Source organism: Elaeis guineensis, chromosome 8 (genome assembly GCF_000442705.2).
Source record: "Elaeis guineensis isolate ETL-2024a chromosome 8, EG11, whole genome shotgun sequence".
In the NCBI taxonomy this organism is placed as follows: domain Eukaryota; kingdom Viridiplantae; phylum Streptophyta; class Magnoliopsida; order Arecales; family Arecaceae; genus Elaeis; species Elaeis guineensis.
In genome coordinates, this window is record NC_026000.2 from 52,970,797 (window position 1) to 52,983,714 (window position 12,918).

Here is a 12,918-nt window from a genome sequence, read left to right on the forward strand (position 1 = left end):
TAAGTTGTCATTGCAAATATTCTTAATTAGCATTATGATGTGACAGAAGCAAACCCATAAATGGAAGAAAACAAAGCCTGATTCAAAAGCAGATTCATGGGTTGTTATCTAGAAGTAAACAAACCTGTCTCTAACATTTCTATAGACACTTAAGACAGCATTTGTTGCAGGTACATATGTCCTGGAAACTATGCATGAAAAGTCAATCTATGCTCTGAAGAAAAGCTCAGTCTCATACTAACGACATTAAGACTTCTGATAAAAATTGGATGAATCAATTAATCAAATCAACAACAGATAAGCAAGGACGAGTCATTTGCATCACATAAACTGTACTAAAGGAACCTCATTAATTTTTTTTCCCTTTTTACCTTTAATCAACCTCTCAAACAATAATTTTTATGAATTTTACCTCACAAGAATAAAAAATTGCCTATTTCTAGAGTTCTAAATTCAAGCCAAGGAAATAACCACACAGATTCTCTTTCACAACAACTAATTTTTGAATCATTATCTACACGAAGGAAATGAAGGATGTACATGTAGCAAACCCATAGTTACTCAGTCTGGCACTCTTTGAACTTGTATTCTTCTTTCTCATATGCAGATGGCACCTTGCACTCACTATAGCAACTTGAGCACAGACAAAACCGGGAGGTTGTCTCTTTAAACATCAGTCCACTGATTCGATACTGGCAAACTGCACATGAATATCTGCTTTGGTGCACTCTATCACCAGCCTCGAGCTTTACCAAAGTATTCAAAATCCCAAAACCATGATCCATGTCATCAAACATAGCAAGAAACTCTCGGAATGAAATCTTTGCATTCTCTTCTTCTTCCCCACGGACTTCTATTAGGTCAGTGAACCCCTGAGAACCAAAGTAGATAACCCTTAAGTACCTAAAGTAAACAGAAGCATCCACCTTAGCTATCTGGCCTTGGGCCTCATTTTCATTGGGGCACCACATAAGAGCATCAAAAGCAGCACGCTTGCGCTTCTCTGGCGGGCCTGCACATATCGGTGCTATGATTGCAAAGAACATGCCAAGATCCACCCTACCAGATCCGGCAACATCCAGAACCGCCCATATTTTCTCATCAATGGCTTTCACAGAACCTTGAAAGGATTCAACTTTAAGATTACTCAGCAGCTTGCGAAGAAATACTTCCAATGCTGCCTTCTGTATTGATCTCTGTGGCACCCTGTTCCCAGCATAAGAGCCCGGAATCTCAGTTCCCTCCATCTCTTTCTTCCAAAGAGCTACATCACAGCGGCCAAGTTTGGTTGTCTTCTGTATCACTCTGATCCAAAGAGCATCAGCCACATATTTTCTGTCAGTAGTCTTCTCATTTGCCAGTTTGAACTTGGCAGCATCAACAACTACCCACCCCAGGCCATCGACTTGAGACTTCCTCTGCAAGTGCTTCAAGTGAACAATTGCATCATACAACTCCACCCGCTTTGTCATCTTGAAAGCTTCAGTCAGTGCCTTCTTCGCCTCTTGTGCTTCCCCTGCACCAAGCATCGATACAGCCCGATTGAGCTGGGCCCTCCAGTGGTCCGGTCGGACAGCCAGAACTCTTCCATACATCTCTGCTGCTCTGTGATACCGACCGACATCCTTAAACAATCCTCCCAGGTTATAGAGTGCATCCAAGTGGTTGGGCTTCAGATCAATTGCCTTTTGAAAAGCCAACACAGCTCTCTCATCATCCCCCATGGCATGGAGAACTGAGCCGAGATCACAATGGGCATCAGCATAGTCTGGCTTGAGGAGCACTGCCTCCTCCAGTGCCTTCTCAGCAGGTGCGTACTGCCCCACACCGAACAAGGCACTACCCAAGAGCTTCAGAGCCCTGTAATGGGTTGGGCAGAGGATGGCAGCCTCACGGTAATGCTCGCTCGCATTGATCAATAGCCCTTCCCCTTCCATCACAATCCCCAAATTCACATGTATCTGTGGGAGAAGAGATGACCACCGGAGTGAATCAGCCTCTGCCGATTCCAGAGCAATCAAGTAGCTTTCTTTAGCCTCCGACGGCCGTCCAAGTGACCACAGAGTGTTGCCAATTCTAAAATGGGGGCGAACGTCCGATGGCCTGAGCTCCACCGCGCGCTGGAAGCTCTCCAGAGCCTCGGGGAACAGCTTCCAATCGTATAAAGTCCTCCCGATCGCCATGTGGCCGTCGAAGGCCTCCTCCGTCGTTGGGGTCCGGTCGACCCTGTCCCTGATCTCCTTCAATTGCTTCAAGAAAGCTCTGAATTCCATGGAGTTGTCGTCCCTTACAAATGCCCCGTTTCGATCCAACTCCCGGCTGAGGTCCGTGGACCAGCCGTTATCTGAGAACCCGTCAAACAAGATCGAATCTTTAGCCACTATATTGGAACGGGAAGCCCGAATTCGAGACCTGATGGCGAACTCCAAGTCCTCGACAACCCTCCAGGTGCTCTCGTGGGCGATCCCATGGTTGGGGGAGGAGACCCAATCGGGGGCGAGCCTTGGGTGGGGATCGGGGGCGAGATCCGGGTCCGCGGCCGGACTAGGGTTAGGGTTCGGGTCGGTCGCGGGGTCGAGGATGGAGAGGGCGGCGAAGTCGCGGTCGACGTCGCCGGCGCCGTCGTCGTAGGTGCGGAGTAGGCCGGCGAGGGAGAGACCGACAGCGGGGTCGAGGATGAAGTCGGCGTAGGAGCGGAAGACTTCGTCAAGAATGGCATCGATCTGGGCCGGGGTGAAGTGGACGCTGGGGTTGACGGCGGCGACGAGGGCGGCCATCTCGGACCTGTCAAGGCCGCCGTCACCGTTGGCGTCAAAGCGCTCGAAGATCCGCTGGACCTTCTCCCCCCTAGCCGGGGTTCCGCCGCCGCGGGCGGTGGCCATTGCTCCTCCGGCTCCGGAGGTTCGCCGTTCGGCTGGATATTCGTGGGGGATGGGAATGTGAGAGGTGATCTGTCGGTGTTTATGTAGATGTGGATTTTAGAAATATTTGGGAGAAACGCGACTGGGGAATCCGTTCAGATGATGATACATGTATCCACGTCACACACAAACAGAGGAGAGCGTGTGAATACGAATGGTAATGGTGGGTTTGCGTTTATTAATGTTGGCCAAGCACCTCCTGTAAATTCTTTTTTCCATATAAATGCTTAATTTTTTTGGGCATTTACATGCAATTATGCTTTCTTTTTTTTTTTAATTGCAGAGTCTCTCTTTAAATTTCATCTGATTTTATTTACATCCTCCATATTTAAAATGTCTCAATCGAACTTCTGTAGTTAACGAAATGATTCAATGTGATCCTTCTGTCAACTTAAGTGTTAACACCGTTAGATTCTCCTTGAAAAAAATCGAGATGCCCCTTTCTCATTTCAAGTGTTTTTCGATGGTGATGCTCCCAATTCCGAGGGCTCGCTCCCATAATTTCCATCCTTTGCTTCCGGTGTCAGTCCTTCGGCGAAATTCCGACGAAGACGACTATTCAATTCTCCATTTGGTTCAGCATGTCTCTCCTACTTTTTGCGAGTGTGGCAGTCTCTCGGAAGCCCTATTCCTCTTCATCATGCAAGTGTTTCTCCGTTGGCAGGTAATGCATCTTTTTCTTTAATTTTTTACATATTAAATCATATTTGTCTCTTTAGTAGAAGTGAAAGTCTATCTTTGAATAAATTTTTTTTTCTTGTTTGTCTCTTTAGTAGCCAACCTAAAGTCATGCTGTTGTTTTCCTCTTTCATTGGATAATGGTGTAAAGCCGTGACTTTTTATGATTGTTCAATATTTTAAACTTCATTATTTGAATGCGATAGTTAAGGATATGTATTATATAATGATCCTTCTTATGTATAGTTTTTATTCCAATTGTTCCACAATACGTTGTAGTCCCTCCATATGCTTGTATTCTGGCATATTTTTTGTTATGAATGTGCATAAGAGATCGTTGATGGACCGATATGGTCCCTAGTAAATGCCCCCTTTGTAGTGGTCCCAATGTGGACTTATGTGCAATCCCTTTTCACTGCACAAGGGAAGGGAAGCATTGAAAAAGGATCTCAAGGGTTCTATTTTTTAATCACTTGTTTAATGCACAGTATGGAATTATGTTAATTTTGTTAATGTAGGGATGGACTCTAATTTTTTCATTGTGGAGATCCACTATGGTAGGTCAATGCAGTACCATTCAAGGTATCATTACAGTGGGGGCAATGTTAGATTCTTTGATAATTATGATTCACATAAGTTTAATATCACAGAGTTAGAGGATATGGTGGAACAGTTGGGGCACAAAAATTGTATCTACTTTTATTACCTCATTTTTTAACAGACTTTAGAAAATGGCTTGAGGGAATTAAAATGCGATGCAGATATTTTGGACATGCTGGCTTGCATAAAAGGTATGAATACATTGCAAGTGTATGTGAAGCACCAAGCGAATATAGCAGAGATGCCTCCATCTCAAGGGGGCAATGAGAGCCAATTACAAGTAGTCCCGGTCACTACTACTAAGTTGCCTACTATAAAGGATGCATCTGCATCAACATCAAAGATCCGAATCAAACATGTGGCAGTAAGAAGGGTTGGTGGAAGGGTTGGAGGAAGACTTGGTGGAAGGTTTATAGTTGAAAAAATAAGAGGGGTTATAGGTGCCACTTCGAAGTCTCCAAGTGGAAGTGAAAGTAGTAGTGATGAATCGCTTAGTCAACTAAGTGATTCGGATGATGAAGACAATGATCTCTTTGATGGTTATATTGACAGAGATGTTATTGGAAGAAGAGTTGAGATCTTGGACATAGAGTTTTGATTTTTTTTGGAGATAAGCAGCCCGCAGATAGGGAATCAAAGAGTAGTAGCGGTTCTGAACTACGTAGCTTGGGCCAGTGACAGTGATTCAGATGCTGTGATTCGGAGTTCTGATTATCCCGAATTCCAATGAAACTGTAAATGTTAAAAAGAACTATCACACTTTCAGTAGGATTGAGGGTTTAGCAATGCTGTGCAGTTTAGGATGGTGCTGTAGCTTTACAGCATACAGAAGGATTTTTGATTTTGTCTACAAGAAGAATGAGGCAAGTAGAGTTACTACTGTATGCAAGAAAGAATGTGGGTGGAGGATTCATGCTTCATCAGTCCAAAGGGGAGAGCACTTATCAAATTATGATCCTTCCCAGCCTTGTATATAGTTGTGGTCGGTCAATTTGAAAATTCATAATGTGACATCTAAGTTTCTAGCAGAGAAATACCTTGAGGAGATTAAATCAGACACAAAATAGAGTGTGAAGGGCTTCAGAGAGAAAGTAAGGAGGGATGCAAAGGTTTTTGTTTCAAGGGCACAGTGCTATAGAGCCAAGTCTAAAGCCCTAGAGATTATACAGGAAAGCCATAGGGAGTAGTATGGCCACCTATGGGAGTATTGTCAGATAATCAAAGAAACCAATCCTGGGAGCACGATGTTGTTGGATGTTCGTAGGCCCAATGACACTAGTCTACCTATCTTTAGGAGGTTATATTATTGTCATGTAGCTTGCAAGCATGGCTTCGTCAAGGGCTGCAGACCTATCATTGGATTGGGTGGATGTCACTTGAAGGGCTCATTTGGAGGACAGCTCCTAGCTGCAGTGAGGAAGAATGGTAATGAAAATATTTTTTTCATCACATGGGCCATAGTGGGGGCAGAGATGAAAGACAGCTAAAGTTGGTTTTTGACATATTTATTACATGATATGGGGCCCTTGGAGGAGCATGGTTGGACCTTCATGTCGGACAGACAAAAGGCAAGTTATTGTTGCTCACTACTTGTACTTTTAAATGCATTCTAGTTTTCTATTAAACATAACTTATTCCAATATCTTTTGTAGGGCCTTGTTGAGACGTTTCAGACTATTATTCTTAGTGCAGATCATAGATTTTGTGTGCGGCACCTGCATGCCAATTTTGAAAGTGCTAGGTTCAAGGGAAAGAACTATAGGGATGTCCTTTGGAGGTGTACCAGGGTAACCATGCTTCTCGATTTTGAGACTGCCATGGAGGAGATGCAATAGTTTGATGAGACTGCATGGCAGTGGCTTAGATAGCATCCATCTGAGTTGTGGTCGAGGCATGCTTTCAGTCCTAGGAGCAAGTCGGGCATATTGTTGAACAATATATACGAGTCCTTTAACAAGTATATTGTGGATCCTCGAGACAAGCCTTTTATTACCTTGTTAGAGAGTATTCGGAGGCTATTAATGCAGCGGTTCCATGCTAAAAGAGAGGGTTTGGACAAAATTATAGGCAATCTTTGTCCGAAAATTCAAAAGAAGTTAGAGAATGTCAAGTTGGAGGCTATGAACTGCCACTGTATATGGGGAGGAGGATAAAGATTTAAAGTTGAGCAACACACAGACAGATTTGTAGTTGACTTGGATAAGAGTGTTTATGGATATAAGGTATGAGATTTAACTGGTATCCCATGTTGTCATGCTGCAGCAGCTATTATATATGCTAGAAAGGAGGCAGAATACTTTGTCAGTGCATGGTACGGCTGTCACGCTTCTGATCCGAAATTGTGACTCGAGGATCATGGCAACCGCCGCATACTCATAGAAAACTCTTTCCATAAGCATGCAAGGCATCTTATCACGATACCAATACTTCACAGCAGAATAATTAGTCAATAATTTAAATCAAAAAGATAACAATCAAAATTTTAACTTTAATATCTCAATAACTTTTACAATGTTCAATAAGTCTTATATTAAATTCAATAAGACTTTCAATCTAAATAAAAGTATGGAAGTTTTGCTTCTAATCACTCTTCTATTCCTATCTTGTATCATCTTAATTCCTCAATATCTGTAAAAATAGTAAAATAGGAGGTAATGAGTTGGACAGTCTAGTAAGCAATGATCACTTTCAACAGATTTCATCAGGTATTTAAGTAAATAATTATTTATAAAAAATAAGTATATAGAGTTCATCAATTTGAAATCAATTTCGATTATGCAATATAGTTCATGCCAAATTTATTTCTTTTTCAAAAATTCAAATTTCTTTTGAGATTTCAATTTCTTTCATTTTTAAGTTCTTTTCATCAATCATGAACTATGACCATATTTTTCTTATGGTAGGATCATAATACCGCGTATCTTCTTACGGTGAGCTGCGAATCATCTGACAGCAAAATCCTTCAGAACTTTAGTCTCTCTGACAGTTTATTGCTGGTCTTTCTGACGACATATCGCTGGTCTCACTGACGACATAAATCCTTAGGACAAATTAATTGCTAACGTATATGCCTCCATTGGCGGGATTCTTTACATAGTCAGGTTGTTAATTTATATTGTTCTTATATCAGCATTCTTCATAAATCATGTTTTATATTCTAATTTCGGTAAAAAAATATATAATCATGTAGTATCGAAATCAATCAATATAATACATCATGAAATCAATATATTCAGTCATGCTTCATCATAACATATCAAAATATGATATTTTTATAACAAAATATCATTCATCCAATTTATGCATCATTTTATAAATTATATTAGAAAAATATATTATAATTTATCGATAAATCTAGAAAAAATGAAATATTACTTACCTTATATGCATTCCAATAAATCTACTTAATTCTATAAATTTTTTTTTTAAATTCTCTAGTTAATAAATTATATCATAATATTCGATTATCAATGTCAACGATACCTATACGAGATCAAATTTAATAATAAGAAAGAATACAAATATCATATTTCAACGGTTCAGATTGGGTCCGATCATCTAAATTCATCTAATCAAAATCTAATTAGAGCATAAATGATCTAAAGTTTGACTATCAGATTAAATCAGATTCGAAGTGATAGGATCGAGGTTTCTTCATTGGTTTCATAAAATCAAATAGAGAGAGAAAATCAGATGAGAGAGAATTCATGAGATACAATCTAAATTAATCAGGTGCCACAGTCCAACATCTCGATTGATGTGATCAAAATAATCTAATCAAGTCATGATTAAATCGAAATCATAGATGATCAAATTGAGAAATATCCAATCTGATCAAGATGAGTATCAGCACGCTGTCCGATAATCATAGATCAAGATTCTTCATTAGAATCAAATCAAAAATATTAAAAAAAAAATTTCATTGACAAATTTTTTTAGAGAGAGAAATTAATCAAAAGAGAGAAATAATTTTAGAGAAAAAAATTTTAGAGAGAAAAAATTCATCTTGGACTCTTTAGACGATATGATTCAACAAATTCAATCGATCAGATCAAATCATGCTAAAATTATCATGTGGATAATTCAATAAAATCATAAAAAATAAAATCTTAAAAAATATTAGGTTTAATCAAGGTGGATGTCGATATACTGTCCGATGATCACAGATCAAAATTTATTATTAGGATCAATTTTAATTCATCATCATTCTTCTCAAAATTTTAAAAATCTTAGGAGAGAGAAATAACCTAGAGAAAAAATTTTAGTGAGAGAAAGTAGAGAGAAAGTGGAGAGAATAGAGAGAGAAAGAGAGCTTAGAGAGAGAAGCAAAGAGGGAGAGAGAGAGGAGAGACTCTATTTATTATTTTTCTATTTTTTTTCTTTTTTTTTTTTCTTTTTTTTCTTTTTTTCTTTTTTTTTTTCTTTTTCTTTTCTTTTCCTCCTTCTTCCCGTGGCTTGCCTTGGGCCGAAATAGGAGATCTCAAATCCTTTCGTTGGCTGGCCGACCGATGGCGTAGCCGGCATGGGGGCAGCCATCGGCAAGAGGGCGTGACCTACCATCCAAGAAAACACAAATTCGATGGCCGGCGACGACCACCGGCACCCAAACCCAAGCAAAACTGAAACCCTTTTCTCAAAGAAATCCAGCCACTCCGATCATCGACGAGCGTGCACATCGACATAGGAAGAAAGGAGGAGAAGAGAGGAAGGGGGGAGGCTCACCTTAGACGCCAGCGAGGTTTTCTGACGAGAAAATTGGACGGGCACAGAGTCGATCTTCCATGATGATTTTTCGATGATTGCCGTCGATGAACTTTGAGATTTTCAGTGGAAGAGAGAGAGGAGGGATCCCCCTCCTTAAATAGAGCTGGAGGGGGCCTCTTTCCGACTCTGGTTGGGAGTCGGTGAGAGGAGGAAGAAGACTCTCTTCGGGAGTCTTCTCCTCTATTTCTTTCTTCCTTTTTTTTTTGTTTGTGTATTGGGCTGGGTTTAAAGCCCAATGGGCCGGGCCATGACATTCTTCCCCTTTAAAAGAAATTTCGTCCTCAAAATTTTTCTTACTTGAGTCTTCATAGTTTCTTATTTGAATTTCATCCTCAAATATTTCAATATTCTAATTCTTGATATAAATTCATTCTTAAATCATTTCATAAGAAAAAAATCAATACATCAAATATTAATCTGAAATAGAACCATTCATTTCTTATTATCAAAATTAACATCTCAAAGTTTTTTAATATTTTAAGATTTCAAAATCATGCTCTCATTCCCTATAAAATAATATTCAATACCTTATGACTATATCAAAATCAAACCTATCTCTTGTAAATAAAAAAAAATTGATATCTTAATTTCTAAATAATAATTTTATTTTTTTTTAAAATATTAGTCACTCTTAATTAATCAACCCATCATAAGATAGGAAAACATACTTTTATGAATCATATGATGACATCCTAATCAATCAAAATTTAAAAATATTTTCTCTTATTTGTACTTTCAAAGATTGAAGATTTATCATTTCAATCTCATTCTTGAATTTTGATATTTTAATTCTCGATGCAACTTCATCATTAAGTCATTTCATAAAGATCAATATCATCAATATTGATTAGAATCAATATCACTATTTTTGATTATCAAAATTTATCTCTCAATTCTAGATAAGGATATCAAATTTCTCACCAAAAATTTTTAATTACTCATGATTTAATCAATTTATCACAAGATCATAAATAAATTTTACTATATTCTCCATAGATAAACTTTTGAGTATAAAAATGTAAGATCAAAATCATTATTCGATAAATAATCTCAAATTCTTTCTAATAAATAAAAAATTATTCAATTCTAAGATAAAAAAAATTTATCTCTAAATATTTTAAATCTAAAATCAAAAATCAAGAATCCACTCATCCTAGAATTAGGATGCTAAATATTTTTGTAGCATAGTAGGTGGAAGCATTACTTTTAAAAATCACATTAGGATATCTAAAATAATTTAAAATTTTAAAATATTATTTTTTTAATATCAATAAATTTTTTTGTATCAAATCATATCATCTATCATGATTCTTTAACTCAAAAAATTAATATTTCTGACTTATTCAAAATAATCCAGATCACCATGCTTCTACTGCGCACTCTGTTCTAACAATCAAAATTACTTAGATTCACCAAAAAATTTCGATCAAATTATTTTTTTATTTTATCAATAGAAAAGATCTAAAATTTTAAATTTGAACTGAAGTCAAAGATTAACTTTCGATTCTCATTCATACTTTTACTGATGTACAATAATCTTTGTTGGGTATAAAAATACCCCCCAACCGAAGTCCGTGACAAGAGTGACCCTCCGGGGATTCTACCGACTTCCGACCTTCGGCGACATCTTTCCGAACCTCTCTGGCGGCCGAGCCTCCGCAACACTCCCAAATTTTGCCGACGGATAAGCCCCCACCAGTGTCGACCGGATTCTTCGCGACGGACGGACTCCACCCAAGTTTCACGATGATCGACCACCTTCTAGACTGCATCCGGACTTACGCCGACTTCGCCCCGACTTAATTGCAGATAGACTCCGTCCGGACTCCTACGGGAGTCGGACTTCGTCCCCGATTCCGGCTGCAGGAAGACTTCGTCCGGACTCCTACGGGAGCCAGACTTTGCCCCCGACTTTAATTGCAGGTAGACTCCGTCCGGACTCCTACGGGAGCTGGACTTCGCCCCTGACTTCAATTGCAGGTAGATTTCGCCGGACTCCTACGGGAGCCGGACTTCGCCCCCGACTCCGGCTGCAGGAAGACTTCGCCGGACTCCTATGGGAGCCGGACTTCGTCCCCGACTCGGCTGCAGGAAGACTTCGTCCAGACTCCTACGGGAGCCGGACTTCGTCCCGACTCCGGCTGCAGGAAGACTGCATCCGGACTCCTACGGGAGCCGGACTTCGCCCCCGACTTCAATTGCAGGTAGACTCCGTCCAGACTCCTACGGGAGCCGGACTTCGTCCCCGACTCCGCTGCAGGAAGACTTCGCCCGGACTCCTACGGGAGCCGGACTTCGTCCCCGACCCCGGCTGCAGGAAGACTTCGCCCGGACTCCTACAGGAGCCGGACTTCATCCCCGACTCCGACTGCAGGAAGACTTTGCCCGACTCCTACAGGAGCCGACTTCGCCCCCGACTTCAATTGCAGGTAGACTTCGCCCGGACTCCTACGGGAGCTGGACTTCGCCCCCGACTTCAATTGCAGGTAGACTTCGTCCGGACTCCTACGGGAGCCGAACTTCATCCCTGACTTTGACTGCAGGAAGACTTCGTCCGGACTCCTACGGGAGCCGGACTCCGAGCTCCTACTGCAAGCGACCCACTCCGAGTTTCCGCTGCAAACGATCTACTTCAAATTTCTACCACGAGCGGTCCGTGCCGGATTCCCACCATAAGCCTTCACCCGAGCTTCCATTATGGACGAATTCCTTTCGGATTTCTGTTGTAGACAGGCCTTGGCCGAGACTCCTCGATAAATGATCCCCATCCGGGCTTCTACGGAGACCGGACTCCGACCGAACTTCTATAAGCGGGCAAATGCCATGCTCACGGAATCCAGTAGCTGGACCCCTCCGCAGACGAACTCTCCAGCACCATCCGACATCCACCGCCGGTCGGCCCTCTACCAAAGTCTGCGCGAAATCGGGCTACGTCTGCGGGAAGCCTCTGACCGAGCTCCTACGGCAAGTGGTCCTCGCCTGCCGCCTTAACGCCCAAGGCACCCAACAGGATTTGCAGCATCCGAGCTCCTCTCAGATGGATAGCTAGCCACCTCTCTCCGTCAGACACCCCAATCGAACTTCGGCCGACAGGCCTGGATCCCCTGGCAGGTCGCAGTAACGGCCACAACTCTGCTCCACTTTCTGCAACGGATTTCGCATGGCTCCATCACCCCCTGGCAGGCCGCAGTAACGGCCATGACTCTGCTCCACTTCCTACGATGGATTTCGCGCGGCTCCATCACTCCCTGGCAGACCACGATAATGGCCACGACTCTGCTCCACTTCCTGCGACGGATACAGCGCAGCTCCTCCACCCTCTGGCAAGTCACGACAGGGATGCCGCTCCACTCCCCGCAATAGACTCCACGTGGCAGGTCACAGTGATGGCCACGATTCCACTCCACTACTCTTCATAACAAGCTCCTTTTGGCCCTGAACGGCCCACGGTCAGATGGCTACAAAATCGCTATCAGTCCGTTGCGCCCTCCCCTATAAAAGGGGGACCCCAGATACGTCATTCTCTAAGCTCTAATTTCTATCCCAAAACTTTGCTAAAATTTTCGTTCGAGCGCTCCATTCTTGTTGAGGCAGAGAACTGACTTGAGCATCGGAGGGTCTTGCCGGAGCAACCCCAACTCCGGTTTAGACTTCTTTTGCAGGTCCCGACGGCGATCGCAACTCCCTCGACTCCAGCTTCTCCGACGTAGATGGATTTTGCACCAACAGGATTGGCGCTAGAGGAAGGGCGGCGACGTATCTTCGCAGTACCCTTGTTCTTAAAGGAGCGCTCAACGGGACCGCCTCCGTCATCTTTTTGACATCCTCTCCTCCTTCCCCCGCTAGATCTTCGCCCGATACCTCCCTGCAAAGCATCCACACGGCGATCCACAGCCTCCGCAGCCAGATCTCAGGCTCCGACCTCACCCCCAGTTTCCCAGCCTCCTCCTCCTCC

The 12,918-nt window shown here is 42.1% G+C and overlaps 1 protein-coding gene across 1 annotated transcript; it reads right to left on the reverse strand.

The window, feature by feature from the left end:
- Positions 1-328: 328 nt before the first annotated feature.
- LOC105036319 (uncharacterized TPR repeat-containing protein At1g05150) lies at positions 329-2,951 on the reverse strand. Its single transcript, XM_010912088.4, has one exon. It carries the CDS (start codon positions 2,880-2,882, stop codon positions 558-560), a length of 2,325 nt encoding a protein of 774 aa, XP_010910390.2. The 5' UTR covers positions 2,883-2,951; the 3' UTR covers positions 329-557.
- Positions 2,952-12,918: the final 9,967 nt, after the last annotated feature.